At 40.8% G+C, this 20,813-nt stretch overlaps 1 protein-coding gene across 6 annotated transcripts in view; it reads right to left on the bottom strand.

Moving 5' to 3' along the window:
• LOC109432481 (IgA receptor) overlaps positions 1-20,813 on the bottom strand; it is a 135,691-nt gene that overhangs the window by 29,520 nt on the left and 85,358 nt on the right. For all 6 annotated transcript variants that reach the window (XM_062849548.1, XM_062849550.1, XM_062849547.1 and 3 more), the window contains one exon: positions 10,942-11,092. In XM_062849548.1, the coding sequence (XP_062705532.1) occupies positions 10,942-11,092 (151 nt within the window). The remainder of the gene's footprint in view (positions 1-10,941; positions 11,093-20,813) is intronic.

Genomic DNA, 20,813 nt, shown 5'->3' with positions numbered 1-20,813 from the left:
ATTAACTGCAGAGCATTCACCAGTTTTCCAGGCTTTCCTTTGAAAAATCGATTTATGTAGAAATTTATTCCGGAAATTTCTTTAAAAACTTTCCTAGATTTGTTTAAAATGTCTGCTGCCAAATTTTCCACCGAAAATTTCTCTAGATTTTAGGGATTACTTGAGAAATTACTTCAGGGATTTAATTCCTCCGGAGGTATGTTCAAAAGTTCTTCCAGGGTTGGCTTCAGAACAACCTACAAAAATCCCTTTAGAAATTTATAGACAAAGTTATTCAAGAATTCTTCCAGTACTTTTAAGTGCAATTTTCGCACGAATTGCTAAGGGAAAATTTTTACAAACTCGTTCTGGAAATACAAAAAAATCCTTTTTTGAATTTTCATACGTATTTTCAGGGCTTCCTCTGAAGAACCCTATCTCCAGTATGTTTTATATAAATTCATGAAATACTTTTGTAAAAATCCGTGAAGCAATCAAAATCCTGAAAGAATTTCGGGAGGAATCTCCGAAGTAATCTCAGTAGATATTTCTGAAGGATCCGCAAAAGAAGTTCCAAAAACAAACCTTACTTACCTTACCGGTCAGGCTAAGGCCGGGGTGGCCTCTGCTGTACATAGTAGCCTCCTCCATTCCACTCGGTCCATGGCTGTTTGTCTCCAGTTCCGCACTCTGCGTAGGGTCCGCAGATCGTCCTCTACTTGGTCGACCCACCTAGCTCGCTGCGCTCCACGTCTTCTTGTACCGGTCGGATGACTCTCGAGAACCATTTTAGTCGGGTTGCTATCCGACATCCTGATGACGTGACCCGCCCACCGTAGCCTCCCGATTTTCGCGGTATGGACGATGGTTGGTTCTCCCAGCAGCTTATGCAGCTCGTGGTTCATTCGCCTTCTCCAAGTCCCGTCTTCCATCTGCACTCCGCCGTAGATGGTACGCAACACCTTCCGTTCGAAAACTCCAAGGGCGCGTTGGTCCTCTGCACGTAGGGTCCATGTTTCGTGCCCATAGAGGACGACCGGTCTAATTAACGTTTTGTAGATGGTTAACTTCGTGTTACGGCGAACTTTATTCGATCGTAGAGTTCTGCGGAGTCCAAAGTAGGCACGATTTCCTGCCACAATGCGCCTCTGAATTTCTCTGCTGGTGTCGTTGTCGTCGGTCACCAGTGAGCCCAAGTACACGAATTCTTCAACCGCCTCGATTTCATCACCGTCGATATGAATTCGGGGTGGCGGGCGCGGTGATTCCTCCCTGGAGTCCTTTGCCATCATGTACTTTGTCTTCGACACATTAATGACTAATCCGATTCGCCTGGCTTCACTCTTTAGTCGAATGTACGTTTCCGCCATCGTCTCAAATTTACGAGCAATAATATCAATATCATCGGCGAAACCAAGCAGCTGAACGGACTTCGTGAAAATCGTCCCACTCGTGTTTATCCCCGCTCTTCGTATTACACCCTCCAAAGCAATGTTGAACAGCAAGCACGAAAGACCATCACCTTGCCGTAACCCTCTGCGAGATTCGAAGGGACTCGAGAGTGTCCCTGATACTCGAACTACGCACATCACTCGATCCATCGTCGCCTTGATCAACCGTATCAGTTTATCCGGGAATCCGTATTCGTGCATAATCTGCCATAGCTGTTCTCGATCGATTGTATCATACGCCGATTTGAAATCGATGAACAAGTGATGTGTGGGCACGTTGTATTCGCGGCATTTCTGCAACACCTGGCGGATGGCGAACATCTGGTCCGTTGTAGCGCGTTCACCCATGAATCCAGCCTGATATTGCCCCACGAACTCTCTTGCAATCGGTGATAGACGGCGGCATAAAATTTGAGAGAGTATCTTGTAGGCAGCGCTCAGTAGTGTGATCGCGCGGTAGTTCCCGCAATCCAACTTGTCGCCCTTTTTGTAGATGGGACAAACGATACCTTCCATCCATTCCTCCGGTAATACTTCCTCCTCCCAAATCTTGGTAATGACCCAGTGTAGTGCTCTCACCAGTGCTTCTCCACCGTATTTTAGAAGCTCGCTTGGTAGTTGATCTGCTCCAGCGGCTTTGTTGTTTTTCAACCGGCCAACCTCCTCCTCAATCTCTTGAAGGTCAGGGGCCGGAAGTCTTTCGTCCTGTGCACATACTCCTAGATCTGTTACCACGCCACCTTCGGTACTTGCAACGTCGCCATTGAGGTGCTCATCGTAATGCTGCCGCCACCTCTCGACCACCTCACGCTCGCTCGTGAGAATATTCCCGTGATCATCTCGGCACATGTCGGCTTGTGGCACAAAGCCTCTGCGCGAGCGGTTCAGCTTCTCGTAGAACTTTCGTGTGTCCTTAGCGCGGTACAGCTCTTCCATCGCTTCGCGATCTCGTTCTTCCTGCTGGCGCTCCTTCATCCGGAAGACTGAGTTCTGCCTGTTCCGCGCCTGTTTGTAACGTGCCTCATTCGCTCTCGTACGGTGTTGCAGCATTCTCGCCCATGCTGCATTCTTCTCGTTTTTCAACTGTTCACATTCGCCGTCGTACCAGTCGTTTCTGTGATTCGGAGTCGCGAAGCCTAGTGCTGTAGCCGAGGTACTACCTATGGCGGATCGGATATCCCTCCAGCCATCTTCAAGTGTAGCTGCGCCAAGCTGCTCTTCCGTTGGTAGGGCCACTGCCAACAGCTGCGCGTAGTCTTGAGCCACTTCTACGTTACGAAGTTGCTCGATGTTGAGCCGCGGCGTTCGACTTCGACGCGTGGTGATAACTGTCGAAAGTGTTGAGCGCATGCATACAGCGACTAAGTAGTGATCCGAATCTATATTCGCACTGCGGTATGTGCGGACATTGGTTATATCCGAGAAGAATTTACCGTCGATTAGAACGTGGTCGATTAGGTTTTCTGCTTGATGGTCGGGTGATCTCCAGGTGGCTTTGTGGATATCTTTGCGGGGGAAGAAGGTGCTTCGGACTACCATACCACGGGAGGCTGCAAAGTTTACGCATCGCTGGCCGTTATCATTCGATACGGCGTGCAGGCTGTTTCGCCCGATTACCGGTCTGTAGGGTAAAAGGGTATAATACGCCCCACCGGGGCAAAACGCCCCCCTTAATTTTCTAGCGATTCAAGCGCTTTTTGCATGCATGATCGATTAGAGATCTTAAATACTGAAGAATAATTGCCATCAAGCTGGTCCGTTAGTTGATTGGTACAGAAAAGCAATAAAAATATAAAAAAGTCTGAAATCGAGGCTTTTGGCGTAATAGGGTCTGGGACCATTTGGGCAGGAGCACCTATTTTGGGCACTTGCTGCTACAACTCAGTCAATTTCAAACCGATTGACTTGAATTTTTGTACATGGCTAGATATTGTGCCTAGCTCATCGTGTCTCAAAAATCAAGTCAATCGGTTGAAAATTGACTGAGTTATAGCAGCAAGTGCCCAAAATAGGTGCTCCTGCCCAAATGGTCCCAGACCCTATTTTACCTCTTGTAAACTGACTTCATTGTAAACGAAGCTAGTTCTGTTCGCTTGAGTTATTTTGCAACTTTTATGCAGTTGAACACTTGTTAAAAGACCCTCCTAGGATGAGCATGTGGTGGAATTAATCCTTGGTACAGTTTTATCACGGGGCTGGACGTTTTTCTTTTGATGGGGCGTATTGCCCCGTTTGTTTTGATAAGGTAAATTTTGGAACGTTTTCGAAAAAAGTTTCAAAGCTTCCATAGCCGTCACTCCAAAGGCAAAGTTCCCATGCAACACTTCACTGACTTTAGAAACAACAATTTGCAGTGGACAATGGATGGAATAAGGCGCCAATTTTAGATATATTGCCATTTCTGCTTAGGGGGGGCATATTATGCCTGTTTACCCTACATTTCCTCCCTTCCTACCTGCGCGTTCATGTCGCCGACAACGATTTTCACGTCACGCGGCGAGCAACCGTCGTATGTTTGCTCCAACTGCACGTAGAATGCTTCTTTCTCGTCATCAGGTCTCCCTTCGTGTGGGCAGTGGACGTTGATGTTGCTGTAGTTGAAGAAACGGCCCTTAACTCTTAACATGCACATCCTTGCGTTGATCGGCTGCCACCCGATCACACGTTGTCGCATCTTGCCCAACACTATAAATCCTATTCCCAGTTCATTGGTGGTGCCACAGCTTTGGTAGAAGGTAGCCGCTCGAAGCCAGAGTTGATGTACACGTGCTGTGGTTCCATGTACGGGAGCCACATTGCAAGCGAGCTCCCAGGAGCACTGTACATTATGAGACTGAAAGTTGTGCGCCTCATTTTTCTCAAGATGTGTCTCATGAGCTTCGTCTCATGCGCTGATTAAATTAGAAAATTTCACGACAAAAACTTCCTAAACGAACGAGAGTTGAAACCTTAACCTTTGCATTGAGAGTTCCTAGTCGTATCGCATAGACCAACCAGACACTTGCGTTCTGTACGGAAAAAAGTTGTTGAGGTTCTTCGTTACCAAGAAGTTGTTTTTCACCTTAGATACCAACAGCTCACGCAGCGCATGAGACGAGCTCCCCGGGAGCTATGTGATTAGCTCGCACCCACCAGATTTTCGTGAGCCTCCTAGCAGCGCAGCACACTGCGATTTTGAAGAGCTGGGAGACAATTTGGTGGGAGGCTCGCTGTCACATTTATGTACACATGAGCAATGGGATACTCTGCTCGAAGCCCGCTTTTCCACACTTTCTGTAAAGTCCAACAAAGTTCCTGCAACGCCACGATGTCGAAGTTGCGAGGATGTAGTTCGTCATAGATTATCCTGTCACATCCTGCGAAACCTAGTGACTTGCAATTCCATGTTCCAAGTTTCCAATCGTAGTCCTTATTTCGTCGCGTAGGTCTTTGCCGATTGTATCGAGTCGTATTTTCTCCTATGTTATTCGCAATGGGGATTTTTACGGGTGGCTTATTGGGCCTACGCCAACACTCCTGTCTCGCCGGAGGGCCATCGTGCCAGTTCTGTTTAACGTCCCAACCAACACTGGGACGACCACGCTGATGGGGCTACCACCTTGGATCTAGCTGGGCGTGGTGCAGCGTTTCTTACTCAGCCGCTGGATGCCAGAACAGACGCTGTTTGAGCCGCACCTCCATGGTGAACAGACACTCGGATCGTACCTCCTCAATCTAGCTGAAGTCAGAAGGACAACAGTGCCCAGGCTGCACTACCATCTAAGCACACAACTCTTAGCTGGCGGTCTTTGTCATCGCTTGACCCGTGGAAGCATGAGGTAGGAACTTGTGAGGACCAGAGCAATATTGGACGCTCTCCTTATCGACTCACCGTTTTGCAGCCCAAAAACAAACCTTCAATCTTCAATTACCACTAACGAAATTTCCAACGGACTCCTGGAGGAAACCTTCGTAGAATTTCCGAAAGAATCACTGAAAAACTTTTGTATCCTAGGAAAATTCGTGGAGGAATGCCAAAACGAGTTGCTGACGATTTTCTTTATGGAATTGCTGGAAAAATACTTTAAGATTTCATGATTAAATATATATAAAAAATCCTTAAGAAATCCTTAGATTACCACTAGATCTTGCATCCTAATATAGCAAACATACCAGTGTTATTATATTATATGTATATACCAAAATACGTCGAAATTTGGAATGGCGTTTTCGGAACTTTGCAGAAGAACGGCAGAGAAGGAATCTCTGGGAGAAATTTTGAAAAACTTCTGAAAAGCATTCCAGTAAAAAAATGTTGCAAAGCTCCTGCGATGGAGGAATTTTTAGAGGAAGTTTTCGAGAAACTTAGCTAGCTTCGAGAAACCTATGTTGAAATCAATCGAGCAATCTCTGTGGAAATCCTCTCTTGTGAATCTCTGGAGTACATGGCACAAATTTCTTTTGAGAATTAATTAAACTTATTCAGTAAAGTAAGGAATAGTTTGATGAATCTCATGATCATGAAGAATCCTATGCGAAAAATTGCTCCAGGGGAATTATTTTTAAAAAAAAAGTGATTTGCTAATAGAATTCACTTCTTTCCGAATCTCTGGAATAATTCCTACAAGTAGCTCCGACGCAGCTGAGGAGGAATCCTATAACAAAATAAAACGGACTATAACAAAAACAAGGAATTTCTTCAGGAATTTCTGGAGCTTTTTTTAGAACAAATGCTTGAGCCAATCATGGAGTAAATCACATAGGTTGAATTCTTGGAAATTCTCTGAATAAGTAGCTCTGAATGACATGTTTGAAGAATATCTGGAGAAATTCTCGAAAGAAACTGTTTGTGAAAGAACTCGGGAAAATTCCTGAATAAATTCATGCAGGGGTTTCGGGATGTATCTTTGAAGGGAATCCGGAGAATACAGGGGGTGGCCAAAATGTTTGGGATAGACAACTTTTTCTCTCTCACAAAAAATCAACATGCTATAACTTTTCATAGAGTGCATCAAAAAATCTCAAATTTTGACTGTTTGTCAACCTATTATATGTGCATCATTGGTACAAATTTGGGCTCGATTGTTTAATTTTTCGAGAAGTTAGAATCGTTCGGGTAAATCACAATTATTTAGACAACTAATTTTTGAACTGTCATATCTTGGAAACCAGGGAACCGAATTGAATGAATTTTCTAACGTTTATCAACAATATATTGATACTTAATACAACGTTATAAAATTTAATATTTTCTCACGGCGAATTGAATTATACCGGGTTGAAATTTTTACCCATATAGAGGAAAATAAGTCAAATTTACAATACCACACAAAAATGACTAAATGTGTTCTTCCTTCAATCTAAATAGGCTCATATACATCTGATTAGAGATAACTTGAGAACAGAAGTGGAAAATCTATGGATATCAACACTAAAATCTATTGACATTGATGTAAAAAAAATTACATTTTTTCGAGAAAAAATCCAAAAAGTGTCAATCCACGATAACTTTTTTCAACGTTTAAAAAGTACCTATGTTTTAATGGTTTGTGAAGCACTTACATATGGTTAGTGTACGTTCAAAATTTCATTCAATTCGGTTCACTCGTTTCTGAGATGTGGCAGCTTAAAAATGAGTTGTCTGAAAAATAGTGTTTTACCCGATCGGTTCTAACTTTGCGAAACATTATTCAATCGAGCCCAAATTTTTACCAATGATGCACATATAATATGTTGACAAACAGTCAAAATTTGAGATGTTTCGATGCACTCAATGAAAAGTTATAGCATGTTGAACTTTTTTGTGAGAGAAAAAAAGTTGCCTATCCCTTACATTTTGGCCATCCCCTGTATCTTTCGAAATATCCTAAGAAAATTATATTCCTGCAATCTATGCAGAAATTCATAAAGGAATTCATAGGAAAATCTAACATTTGAATTGAATTCAGTTTTCTTGGTTGTACCTCTACATTCTGCAAGCAATCCTAAAAGAATATCTGATGGAATTCTTGAAACAATTTCTGGAAGGACTCCTGGAGGATTTTTTGGAAAACAGATGAAAAATTTCATTGAAAAGGAAATATCTTTGATAAAAAAAAACTACTTGTCTAATTTCCAACAATTACTATTGACATGTTCTGATTTAATGGTATTTTTTTAGCAAAGGAAAAATTCATAATAAAATAAGAGAAACAAATATTCAAAATAAAAATCTTGAATGAAAAGAAACATAAATTAAAATTAGAATAAAAAACCTTATTAAATCATTTTTTGTCGATACTTTTTTTTAATAGGTTTACGAAACCATAAGTAATCATAGCAACAAAACATACAGCGTTTTGAGAAGAATGAAATTAGGAGCACTTTGCTGAGCAGAGGGGGCGGGCTCCCTATAAAAACCTCCTATAGTTGATGCAATCGTGGTCATCATCAACTAGCTTAATTTATGAAACGTCCATCTTTACTTCTTTACTTGCGGAGAAGGTATTTGATTAAACAGAAAAAAAACCATTCAATTTTGTATGATTCCCGGGAACTTTATGTGTGCAATCAATAGGCTACCCCTAAAGATGTCTTTTTCTGGCCCATTCCCGGGATTTCCAAATTAAACCACACTCAATTGATTAGGTAGGGGGATTAGGGGCATAATGGACACCCGGGGTGAAATGGACACCCCTGTTTTTGTCGAAACCGTTGACTTTTATGTTAATCTTTTAATGCATAAGCGTAAAGGAACAAGTAATTGTTCTACTCTGTAAAAGTTCCATTTATATTCCTCCAAAATAACCAAAATATCATTGAAATTGAAATATGTTTTTCATATGATGGAATTCTTATAATTTCGAAGGAGCAGCAAATAAGGTATTATGAGTGTTTAAGTGTGTCCACCATAAAAACTAGTGAATTGTTACCTTATTTACATGTTTGTGCAGATTTAGCAATGGATGAAGTATTTTATTTTTAATCAGAATTTACTCAAAATAGCTATTTTAATGTTGTAGTCGATTCGGGGCGAAATGAACACTGCACACTGGGCCAGGAACAGAGATTAGCAAGACAAAACCTCTAGCACATTGGGGTTACGTCCTATCAAGTTGGTGTCTTCGGCAAAGTTGTTGGGTTTTATCTGCGCCTCAAATTGCGCTTGGAATTTAGTTCGTAAAACCGCCGCATAGGTGGCGCTGCGGCACTAACTTTTTTATTTCACATCCTAGAGCTTTGGCGTCTTCGGCAAAGTTGTAGAACAGGCAAAAATATGAATAGTTGTCGAAGATACCAAAATGGTAGCTCTTAAAATAACAAAGTTACATTGAATTTTATAAACGAACGACTTAAATTTTCGGCTTTATGTCATTATCTTGTTTTCCAGCCTACATGTTTCCTGGCAACAGAAAACAAAAATCGCAGTAGTCGAACAGGATCGTACATTTGAAATTGTATTTCACTCTTGCAACAATCATGCGTTTTGAGGAATAATATATACATTTGTATTACTAGTAGAAATTCCTGTATTAGTGTATATGAATGTTATATCGCTAGCTGTCGATGTGCACCTTCCTGATTTTGCCCGAATCAAACGCATTTTTCGTAGGTGAATTCACTTCTAGTATCTTTTATACTTTTGTTTCATGCATTTTAAAATCAAATCAGAAACAATATCATGGGATTTTTCTAGACAATAAAACTTTTGATGAAGTAGGTGTAATCTTAAACTGCCTATGATCGCATATCAGTCCCATATATGCTGGGTTTCCTTTTCATATGCGATCATGGGCAGTATATGAAAATTAAAATCAATCGCCCCGATGGTGAAATGTTTTAAAAGATGCTCGTCAACTCATTACGCTTGATATAATAATTAGGGTGTAAGTGTCATAAGTAATCTCACGCTCCCAAATTCATCCTATTTGTAAACAAGCGATTACAGCACCGTTTGATTCCGTTCTTTTTGTTTTTTTTTTGTGCTCACTTCTAACAAAAGTACAAAAATAAGAAACAAAACAAACAGCGCTTCAATCCCGTGTTCTTCGTAGGATGAAAAGGGTACGAATACTCTATTAGTGAAATAAAAAAAATCTACCTCTAGCCATTCTGCTATTTTGTAATCGCACTAAAACTGTGAAATGATTAATTCGAAAACTTTTATCTGACAAATCTTTCAGATTTTCTGTTGCAGTTGATATTGTTTCAGATTTGACGTGAAAACGGATAAAACAAAGATAAAGTTGGGGCTCAAAAGACGCTGCCATCCATTTTACGCCAACCACAATATCTCAGCTTACTTATATTCGATACAGTTTATTTTTTGAATTTGTTTGGGCTCAAATTAGGCTCCTCTTTAGACTTGTCTAATACTGAAAATAACCTTATTTGGATGCACGACAATCTGGAATTTGCGGTCGGCGTGAAGTGAGTGGCAGCGTCTTGTTGCGGTCCCGAATGTTTAATGCGTTTCATTCAGGCAAAATCAGGAAGGTGCAGATTACGCTATATCACTCATACACTAAAACAGGAATTTCTACTAGTAATACCTAGACAAATGTATGTATTATTCCTCAAAACGCATGATTGTTGCAAGAGTGAAATACAATTTACGATCTTGTTCGACTACTGCGATTGTTGTTTTCTGTTGCCATGGCAACATGTAGGCTGAGAAACAAGATAATGACATAAAACCGAAAATTTAAGTCATGCGTTTATAAAATTCAATATAACTTTGTTATTTAAAGAGCTACAGTTTTAGTGTCTTCGACAACTATTCATATTTTTGCCTGTTCTACAACTTTGCCGAAGACGCCAAAGCTCTAGGATGTGAAATAAAAAAGTTAGTACCGCAGCGCCACCTATGCGGCGGTTTTACGAACTAAATTCCAAGCGCAATTTGAGGCGCAGATAAAACCCAACAACTTTGCCGAAGACACCAACGTGATAGGACGTAACCCCAATGTGCTAGAGGTTTTGTCTTGCTAATCTCTGTTCCTGGCCCAGTGTGCACTGGCAATTTCGAATGGATGTTTGTCCATTGCATACTGTTAGGCGTTTAAGAGAGTTTGGAAAAAATCAATTCAATTATTTTAGTCTTAAGTTTATTTGATTTACTTTGATGTTATGTCAACTCGTCTAAGATGGAGTATTATACCTGTGGTATTGATCTCCGTAGGCAAACTACTTAACTGGTCGATGTAATCAAAGAATTAGCAGAAAATATACAGGGGTGTCCATTATGCCCCGATGGGTGTCCATTTCGCCCCGTACCTTTCCTGCCAGCCCTAAAAAACACACGGTTTACAATTCATTATTTCTTCACAATAAAGACATTTTACAAGCTGTAAATGATTAAAATACGTAGGAAACAAGTTAAAGTTGTAAGCCAACTGATAATATGTTAAGTTTTTCTCTGTTATACAGGCCTAAAGTACTCATTTGCTTAGGGTGTCCATTATGCCCCTAATCCCCCTAATCACTCTGACGTTCGCACGTTATGTCTAGTTCTACGGGTTTACTGTACCGGTCACCATAACTCTTGACTCACCTCACGCTCGTGGATCCTTTTCTCCAGGGTGACATTGTAATCCTGCTGGATGCGGCGCTGCAGCTCCTGCATATACTTCCGGTCCGTGAGGCGTACCACATTGGTTCCCATCAGCTTCTCCAACTGGGCGGTCACTCGTGGGAGGTTCACACTGTGGGGGGCGGCGATTAGAGAAAACGGAAAACACAAAAGGTGAGAATACGATCATCAATCACTGACGACGACGCCTCGGCCCGGTGCTGGTGGTGCGCCGGTGGCGATTATCACATCTATAACGACAACAACAGCTAGCACCTAGGATGCACCTAGGTAGGTGGGTGGTTTGAATGTTACAGGTGAAAAGTGCAATCGTTGTGCATTCTTCTGGTGTAAAGGACGACTCTCGGGGGGTGAACCAGTATCACAATTGCAGCACACTGCTGGAGTCGGTCGAGAATGGAACTGGAGTTCGATCGGTTAAACATACGAATCGGACTGGCAGAAATAGTACAACATTTAATCGATAGCATTTTTGGGCACGTGCTCTCGTATCAAGTTCAGCAAGGGTAGGCACATTTCTTGGGATTGTTATGTACTAGCAGTACAGTGCTTTGGGTGGCTGCAATATGGAGGGTCTGAGTGGAATGACAATGAAACCATTTCGATTTGTTTAGCTTCAATGTATGATATGATATATGTAGAGCATGGCTGACAAGATGGCTTCATGCATCGCGTGGCTTATGATTCGTGCTACATACGGTGGGTTTACATTGGCGTACCAGGGGATCATTCAGGAGCTGAGATAGGGTATAAAGAAAGCATTCAATATTTTGAATTGACTGATAGGGTATCGGGATGCTTCGTTGGCATAGTCCCCTCGTTCAGCTTATCTTAACGGAAACCAAAGGCTCAAACAAACACGCATATCAGGATCTCCAACAAACTATGCGTCAAACAATTGTAACATTTCATTTAACATTTTAAAGCATAGAAATGAAATAAAACTGTCACTTTCATAGGCGCCAACTTAGGGGGGGCAAGCATGGTTTTGCCCCCCCAATATTTGACGATTTTTCGATTTTCCCATACAAAAAATCAGAAAAACCAGGCTTTGCCAAACCCCCCCCCCCCCCCCCCCGCACAAATTTGACCAAGTTGGCGCGTCTGGTCACTTTGTTTATATTTTGGTGACGCCATGATTCTTCTGGCTAAGTGAGTAATCTGAATCAGGGGCCTACATCGTCGAAACCAAAACATGACGCTGAAAGCGAGCGCCCATCAGCATCGGACGGACGCCGACGACGGGAACATTCACAACAACATCCAAGCGCTTCGCTTCATCCGTTCTTTTTGTCGCTTTCTTCGACGCAACGACGGACGGCGGCTCATTTTCACACCGACTGGGCTTCAATTGAAATTTTCAAATTAACTAAAATGTTTGTTTGCTTAATTTTTTTATGGTTAATAGACTATTTCAGTAAAATATGCATAGCATACATCAACATTACACAGATTTGTCGGTTGTTACACTCATTAATTGAGTTACAACAGAGAAATTCATTTGATGTCGAACGAGCGTGCGTGAGCTTGTGAGTGCGAAACAAAGCGGCATCTGCGACGGCGCAGCACCGTCGGTTCATCAGTGACGATGACAGTCGGACTGGGCGACGACGACGGCGCCTTGCTTCCATTGACGATTGAAAACATTGTTTACAAAATTCACCTGAAAATTTCAATTGAAATTGAAAATGTAGGGCCCTGATCTGAATACATGATCATAAATGGCATGATTCTGGGATGTATTGAATTGACTTATCGATAACGGAACATTTGATGTGACGGTCACACTATTTTGAACTTTTAGGGCGCGTGTAGGGGTGGTGGGGGTAAAGTGGACAGGTGGGGTAAAATTGACAGGGTACAGTTTCATGGCTTTTATTGTTTTTCAAAAGGTTTCAACGATTGGAGCTTATGCCTAAGCATGAATCATTATACTTTTGCTGATCTTGAACATTAAAATCAAATAAACCTCTTCAAGATGACAAAAACTTTAAAAATCACGTGAAAAATCGGGAATGATGTAAAATCTGCTTATAATTGCTAAGATTTTCTCGTAAGTAATTTTCAAATTATTACAAGTTTTAAACCCTAAGCCAATAAAGTCCCCGTAGAAGAATATATTTGACCGAAAAAAAATATTAAGTTTTGTAAAAAAAAAGTTTTGGAAATAATTTTAACAAAAACAGACCGTGAGGGTAAAATGGACAATCGCTTCAAATTTCACCAAAAATTAATATTTTTTTATCAAACTTCAGAATCATCAGCCGTCATACCTATCGTGAGATAGTTGAAGTAAAAAGTTATAAAAAAATATTTTATATCAACAAAATATAATTTTCATCCAAAACAGTGCTTGTTTTTACACTACTTTTACAATAATTATTTAAGTGTGTTTTACAGTTTGCATTAAAAGTTTGAAAACAACAAAATAAAGGTATCGTATGAAATTTGATAGTTTGTATTTAAAAACATAGAAACAATATGCTGTTATATAACTTTTAACGACTTGTTCATTTTACCCCATCGATTGTCCATTTTACCTTCACCAATTTTTTTCACGCTATTTTTAAGCACGATTTGGTGAAGAAAATAATCAAAGAAAACAATATTTTTTAAATGCAACCCCTTACAAGATTTCTAGAGTATATCATTACCTTCCATGTAACTCGGAAAAGCAGATGGATTTTGCCGCATTTCCGCGGGAAACGACCAAAATGCTTAGGTTGCCCACTTTACCCCCACCACCCCTACCAGTTTCTCTGAAGCAATACCTTCTTGGTGGTTCCGGAGAGACGTAGGGTTTGGCGACCATAGGAATGTGTTTTAGTGGGTCGATGAGAGAGTAGTCCTGGCTTCTACCGGCATTGTAGAAGACGGCCTCAACCCCACACTACCCTAACCTTCCTGTTAGGGTGTCTGATGAGCAGATTTATCCCCCTATGGTTTAGAAGGAAAAAAAAAGGAAAACCCCTACCAGTTATCGCACTACTAAGGAAAACTATTTCTACAGAAATAAGAATAAAACCGAAGAATGTCATCGATATGTCAAATGATTGATTAGTTTGCATACTTTACAGGAAAAATATAAAAACGGAGCCAGAACCTTTTTTTTAGTATTTATAACGACGTGTGTCAATCATGGGAACCCTCTACCAGTTATGAACACATTTTTTAATTTCGGTTCCACTTCGCACTATTTACATGCTTTCCTAATGGGATTAGCCATAACTGGTACACTATGGCGAAATAGCGTAAAAGGAAGCCGAAATTTTAAGGGAAATGATTTATTTCTATCATATTTTAAGGCTTTTTACGGTATCATCGGCATCGGCAGTCATGTTGAATATGTGGCTCAAAATTTCAAAGTGATAATTCTCTGCCACCGATGCGAATATTTGTATGAAAAAGTATCATCCTATTTGCTCACTCGCAGTGATTGCGATGATACTTTTTCTGATTTTGATTGTGCATTGCATTATTTGTTAATGGCTGATTGTTTGTTTTCAGTCCTTCAAAAATTTTTTAGGCGATTCCGAAAAATCTCAATAACTTTGTAAAAAAATGAACCGAATCATGTCAAAATTTTACAGCAATAGTGTAAGTAAAATACTATCAAACGTATTTATTCAAACAAGGCTGTTATATATTTTTTTTTATTATTGCAGCTTGGCATATACGACAGTGACCTGGGAAGACTTGATCCCTCGAGGATTACATACACATTATACATGTGAAAAATAAAATTCTGTTTGGAAGCCTCTACTTTCTCGGAATTCTAGTATATTCAATGATAAAACGTGTCAGATAATTATTGTTTTATTACACACCATAAAAAGAGGGATCAAGTCTCTCCATTTTCAAAATACAGCATAACCTTAACAATTTAAGAAAATCTTATTATTTCAAATTCACCATATTCATTAAAAATACAAGAAAACTTGAAATGAAAATGAATAGGAAGCTTCTGGAGTTATTTTCCCTTTAAATTAACCATGTGCACAAAAGGGGTTGAATTGTGGCCCATTTTTGAAAAATACATCATAAGACATGCCTCCATAAAAACACACTTTTGAAAACTTCAACAATAATCTGTTGTGCATTAACTTGCAATAGATGTTTACCTTCCATTCTGTACGAAAAAAGGATCAAATTTTGTGTTTTTCTTGAAGTTACAGGCAAATTAAGAAAAAGGGATCAAGTCTCCCCAGTCTCCCCTATATTGAGTAGTTGTTTTAAGAAGTAATATGAGTTTTCTTGGTTCTGAATGCTATTTTGCATGAAAAAAATATTAATTCGAGCTGTAGTGCAAACAATTTATTTTGGGGGGTGACTTTGGGCCATAGAAAAGCATTGCAATCAGTACGAGAACCTTACAAATGTGAATTGAAACAACTGAGAGTATTCACATTATTTCATGCATAATACAGTGCATACGATTGGTTGATTTTATCACATTAGGCCGTTACAAATATTTATTTTACTTTTTGTCCCACCACTCTTTGGCGGGTCGAGGGGGGGGATAAAAATAATAAAGCATTTAATCTGAAAAATATTAAAAACTCACCGGATTTGTTAAAGAATTTTCACCAAAGCCCGATATTTTGATAAATATTTTTTTATCTGTCCCCTCAAAATGCAAAATCCAGCCAAAAGTTTTTGAAGGGGGGGGGGGAGACAAAAAGTCAAAATTAAATTTGTATCAGCCTCAATTGAATCGAGTGTAGAATTAGCATTTAAGTTAAAATACACATTTATAAAAACAAAAAAAAACAATAATTAATGTAAATGGCATGTTTGATTTACGAATCAAAACTGCTGCTTTGTGCGCAGAAAACACAAATACAAACTTTGTTGGATGCAACCGATTGTGAACGAATAAGGTTTGGCGAAAACTGGAATACGTTCTTTAGAGAGAGCTCATTGACATAGGATGTACAAACCACATTTTGCTCAACTGTCATCGAACTACCGTTGACTGTTTGCCATTCAACATAGAAAATTATGCCGAGAAAATGTAAGTACGTACGTGAAGTACGAAATCTTTTGTTCAATCTGATTGAACAATCTGGATAAGTTCAGGAGTCCAATTTTAGGGGTACCGTCGATAGGGGTGACAATGGGTCTGGGGGGTGAGATTGGGTCAAAACGGAGAAACATAAAATTTGAAATAGCTCAATAACCATCGCTAATTTATATTGAAAACTTTATATTATTTAAAATGGGAGATGTTTTTACACGTCATGATGCAGAATAAGATGTTTTGCAATAATCGTTTTTTGTTAAATTTGTGGCTAAACTTATATGATGAAACTACTAGTAAATCACTCTGGAAAAATTTCTCCTTCGTAATGTTTAACACAAGTACCTAACCATAAATTTTCTTATAAGTGGTTAGCTGTAGGTATTACCTGGTTGATGTAATGGAAAAAGCGGGCTATCATTGCTCTTTTTGAGCATAGATGACCGTACTATTCGTAGTTGCTACTCCGTGATTGACCAGAACAATCGAAGTTGCACAAGGAACCAACAGACGGAGCTTGGGAGTAGCTTACCGTCCTCAATGTGCATCTTCGAGAATTCCAAACTTTATTAGGTCAATAACGGCGCCGGCCACGTCCTTACGGTCATCGAGGAAGGAAAGGAATGTTATTATGACGTGCGTTGCTTACTAAAGACCGAGATCACCTCTGCGTCTCCACGTCTGTCATGGGAAGGACTTTTTGTTAGTGGGGAGGGGAAAGGGCGCATGATATGAGTTCACTTTGGTAAGTGGAGTGATTCATGCAACCCTATTAATATCAAACCACTTATTTTCATTTGGACTAAAACAAAACACATGCCGACATCGAAGATGACGAACCATTCAGATAGTTTTCGAAGTGCGAAAATTAACGAAAGAGAAAATAAAGTGATTTGAACCAACGTGGCTTTGGAACTTGGGCCGACACTTGACGTGACGAACATTTCAATGTCTGTTGACTAAACTCGCAAAAAATGTTGATGTTGCATTTATCGTATCATAAATCGCCCCGTACGAAGATGAGCAGTCAAATAGACGACGACGACGACGACGACGACGTGCACGCGGACGATCCGAATGAAAACGCGGCCTGTACACTTTGCCACCAAAAACTCACTAAATCACCCCGTACGAAGATGAGCAGTCAAATAGACGACGACGACGACGACCGAATGAAAACGCGGCCTGTACACTTTTCAAAGCCAGCGCGCGATGCTTTGCTGCTGCCGAACTAGAACTACCGCACACTACTGACTGCTTGGCGTCCCGTCGTCGGAGCCCGCAGAGAAAAGAGAAAAAATCGCAAAAATCTAGCAAAGCCAGCGCGCGATGCTTTGCTGCTGCCGAACTACCGCACACTACTGACTGCTTGGCGTCCCGTCGTCGGAGCCCGCAGAGAAAAGAGCAAAAATCGCAAAAATCTAGCAAAGTCAGCGCGCGATGCTTTGCTGCTGCCGAACTAGAACTACCGCACACTACTGACTGCTTGGCGTCCCGTCGTCGGAGCCCCGCAGAGAAAAGAGAAAAAATCGCAAAAATCTAGCAAAGCCAGCGCGCGATGCTTTGCTGCTGCCGAACTAGAACTACCGCACACTACTGACTGCTTGGCGTCCCGTCGTCGGAGCCCCGCAGAGAAAAGAGAAAAAATCGCAAAAATCTAGCAAAGCCAGCGCGCGATGCTTTGCTGCTGCCGAACTAGAACTACCGCACACTACTGACTGCTTGGCGTCCCGTCGTCGGAGCCCCGCAGAGAAAAGAGAAAAAATCGCAAAAATCTAGCAAAGCCAGCGCGCGATGCTTTGCTGCTGCCGAACTACCGCACACTACTGACTGCTTGGCGTCCCGTCGTCGGAGCCCCGCAGAGAAAAGAGAAAAAATCGCAAAAATCTAGCAAAGCCAGCGCGCGATGCTTTGCTGCTGCCGAACTAGAACTACCGCACACTACTGACTGCTTGGCGTCCCGTCGTCGGAGCCCCGCAGAGAAAAGAGAAAAAATCGCAAAAATCTAGCAAAGCCAGCGCGCGATGCTTTGCTGCTGCCGAACTACCGCACACTACTGACTGCTTGGCGTCCCGTCGTCGGGGCTCACAGAGAAGAGAAAAAATCGCAAAAATCTAGCAAAGCCAGCGCGCGATGCTTTGCTGCTGCCGAACTAGAACTACCGCACACTACTGACTGCTTGGCGTCCCGTCGTCGGAGCCCCGCAGAGAAAAGAGAAAAAATCGCAAAAATCTAGCAAAGCCAGCGCGCGATGCTTTGCTGCTGCCGAACTAGAACTACCGCACACTACTGACTGCTTGGCGTCCCGTCGTCGGAGCCCCGCAGAGAAAAGAGAAAAAATCGCAAAAATCTAGCAAAGCCAGCGCGCGATGCTTTGCTGCTGCCGAACTACCGCACACTACTGACTGCTTGGCGTCCCGTCGTCGGGGCTCACAGAGAAGAGAAAAAATCGCAAAAATCTAGCAAAGCCAGCGCGCGATGCTTTGCTGCTGCCGAACTAGAACTACCGCACACTATCAGCGGGCTATCATTGCTCTTTTTATTCAAAAACTGAATATTTTCGACCCTATGTCTAAATATTAAGAATGGGGTTTGGGAATGGGAATTGGGTCAAGCAAATTATCGAGTGCACATAACCTTAACTAAAAATTCTGCTTGTTATCCAGTCCCCATTTGACGTTAGAAGGGTGCCATGTTTACCGTATTTTCACTAAAGCACGCTTTCTTTCAAAAATATGTCGAGAAGCGTCATACGAGTGTGTTAATACGTTTAGTGAATAAAATCATTTACACCCATGCTGTCCACACCTCCTCTAATCATTAGCTAATCTTTAGTGTACTGCAATATCGTAAGCTCACAAAATAGACTTAACATAATATTTGAACGACCCTCAATCATCAATCAATTATTCATTCTTTCTTTGCCCCTCCCTCATTATAATCTCCACTCCTCTCATGGAGGTTGAAACTCTTAATGAGGATGATTATGATGGCTAAAAATGGTGATACAGTATACAAACGTTATTTTATCAAATTTCAACCATTTTTTTCGGTTGTATTAGCCCTTTTAGGTGGATTAATCATCTTTTAAAATTACCTAAGCTTTTATTCGTCATGATAACATTGTGTTTTAAGTAGGTTTACTGTATATGATCAATAAAATTAATTTATATTCTTAGAAAGGTGATTTCGAATACTTTGACCCATTCTCACCCCCTCTAAGGGGTGAGATTGGGTCAATTTTCAATCATTTGTAGGTTACTAAGCAATTCATATAACGTGATACTTTCTTGCTAAACTATCATTACCACATAGGAGAGTATACATACCAAATAAAAAGTTATTCCGACTTCAATTGCATTTGTTATTAAACAAACAATCTTTAAGTATCCTTTTTTGACCCATTCTCACCCCCAACGACGGTAGTGTGAGAAGTTTTTATGACACTGCGTTGGAGTACATTGGAAAATGGGAGAGTAACCGTGGTCAAACACAAAGGTTAAGATGGGTTTTGCTGATGGGAATTCCAGATTGGTCCGAAATACGAAACAGTGTGTACCAGAAATCGCATGAAAGATTGAAGGGACACGCTACATCAGCGCAATCATATGCTATTGCTTTGCTGCTGTCAAAATATAATTCTCAGATTCTACTATGTGTTATGAAATAGAAATTGGATCATTTGCTTGTGCCACTAGTCACTATAAAAGCTATGTTAGTTTTCGATACGTAATTTATCTATGACGTCATTAGACATCAACTGAATTGATTATAAAACGACAATGCTGAGTAGAACACAGTTTTATTCTCTTGGTTCAAAAAAAGGCTGACAAAATTGAGTCAAAATGCTGTCAAAATCTGGGACTGGCAAAATCGAGTCACCCCTGCATTAACTTAGGGACATAGTTGCTGGAGTACAAAAATGGCAGCCAGCATCCCAACTAACATTTTCAGCGCTATAAGCTTCAGTCATTTGCTTTCTGTTGTGTAATCATCAAAGCTAGTCAAATATAAATAATAAGCTAATACACAACTGCAAAACAAGCACCATACAGCTACCAAACTCGGTTTTCAGAAATCCATTGCTTGTCACTGGGGCTGCCTTTACTCCACTCTATTCCAACTCCGGGAGATTTCCCGGAAGAGTAAGAGTCCCAGCCACTACAACAGCTGCTTTTATACAGTACGTTTTGTAATGTTACCAAAACACAAAACAGCAGCGCTTCGTAGCCGTTTAAAGAACACTCTTTCAGCTAGAAGCTGTGAAGAAGAATTTGTTGGCGCAACCACACAGCTTGTTCAATGTAAACATTATTGCGTTTGATGTTTCACAAGCTTTCTTGTGGCACAGTAAAACAAAACGGGCTATCTTCTATGTTATTTATATATAGCAATGTGGCAGCGAGGACATCATCGGGACCAGTGGATACGGAGATCGGGAGTTCGATTCCAAGTAGCGGCAAGTACTTTAATTATTCAATTTTAAAAGTGATAATTCCAGTTCCACATGTATTGCGTCACGGTATCCATAACCTAATTATATTTATTCGTTTAATTTGGGGATGCCGTAAAACTATTATTTAACAACTGCGAAAAGACTGAAAAAGCGCCTTCTTAAGATGTTATTCAGTTAGTGGTGAGATAGAAGCCGAGAAAAGAGCTATGACTAGGTGGCATAGAAGCTGATCGCACAGCATGTACAAGTGGATTAAGTTCGCCAGATTCATTGGTATAGGGCTTGCATAGAAGCTTCCGTTCATATGTACAACACAGTAACTCAAGCCGTATTGAGGACGCTTTGTTGACGTTTACA

Source organism: Aedes albopictus, chromosome 2 (genome assembly GCF_035046485.1).
Source record: "Aedes albopictus strain Foshan chromosome 2, AalbF5, whole genome shotgun sequence".
In the NCBI taxonomy this organism is placed as follows: domain Eukaryota; kingdom Metazoa; phylum Arthropoda; class Insecta; order Diptera; family Culicidae; genus Aedes; species Aedes albopictus.
The sequence above is the reverse complement of the archived record's forward strand: the minus strand, read 5'-3'. Positions and strand labels throughout refer to the sequence as shown.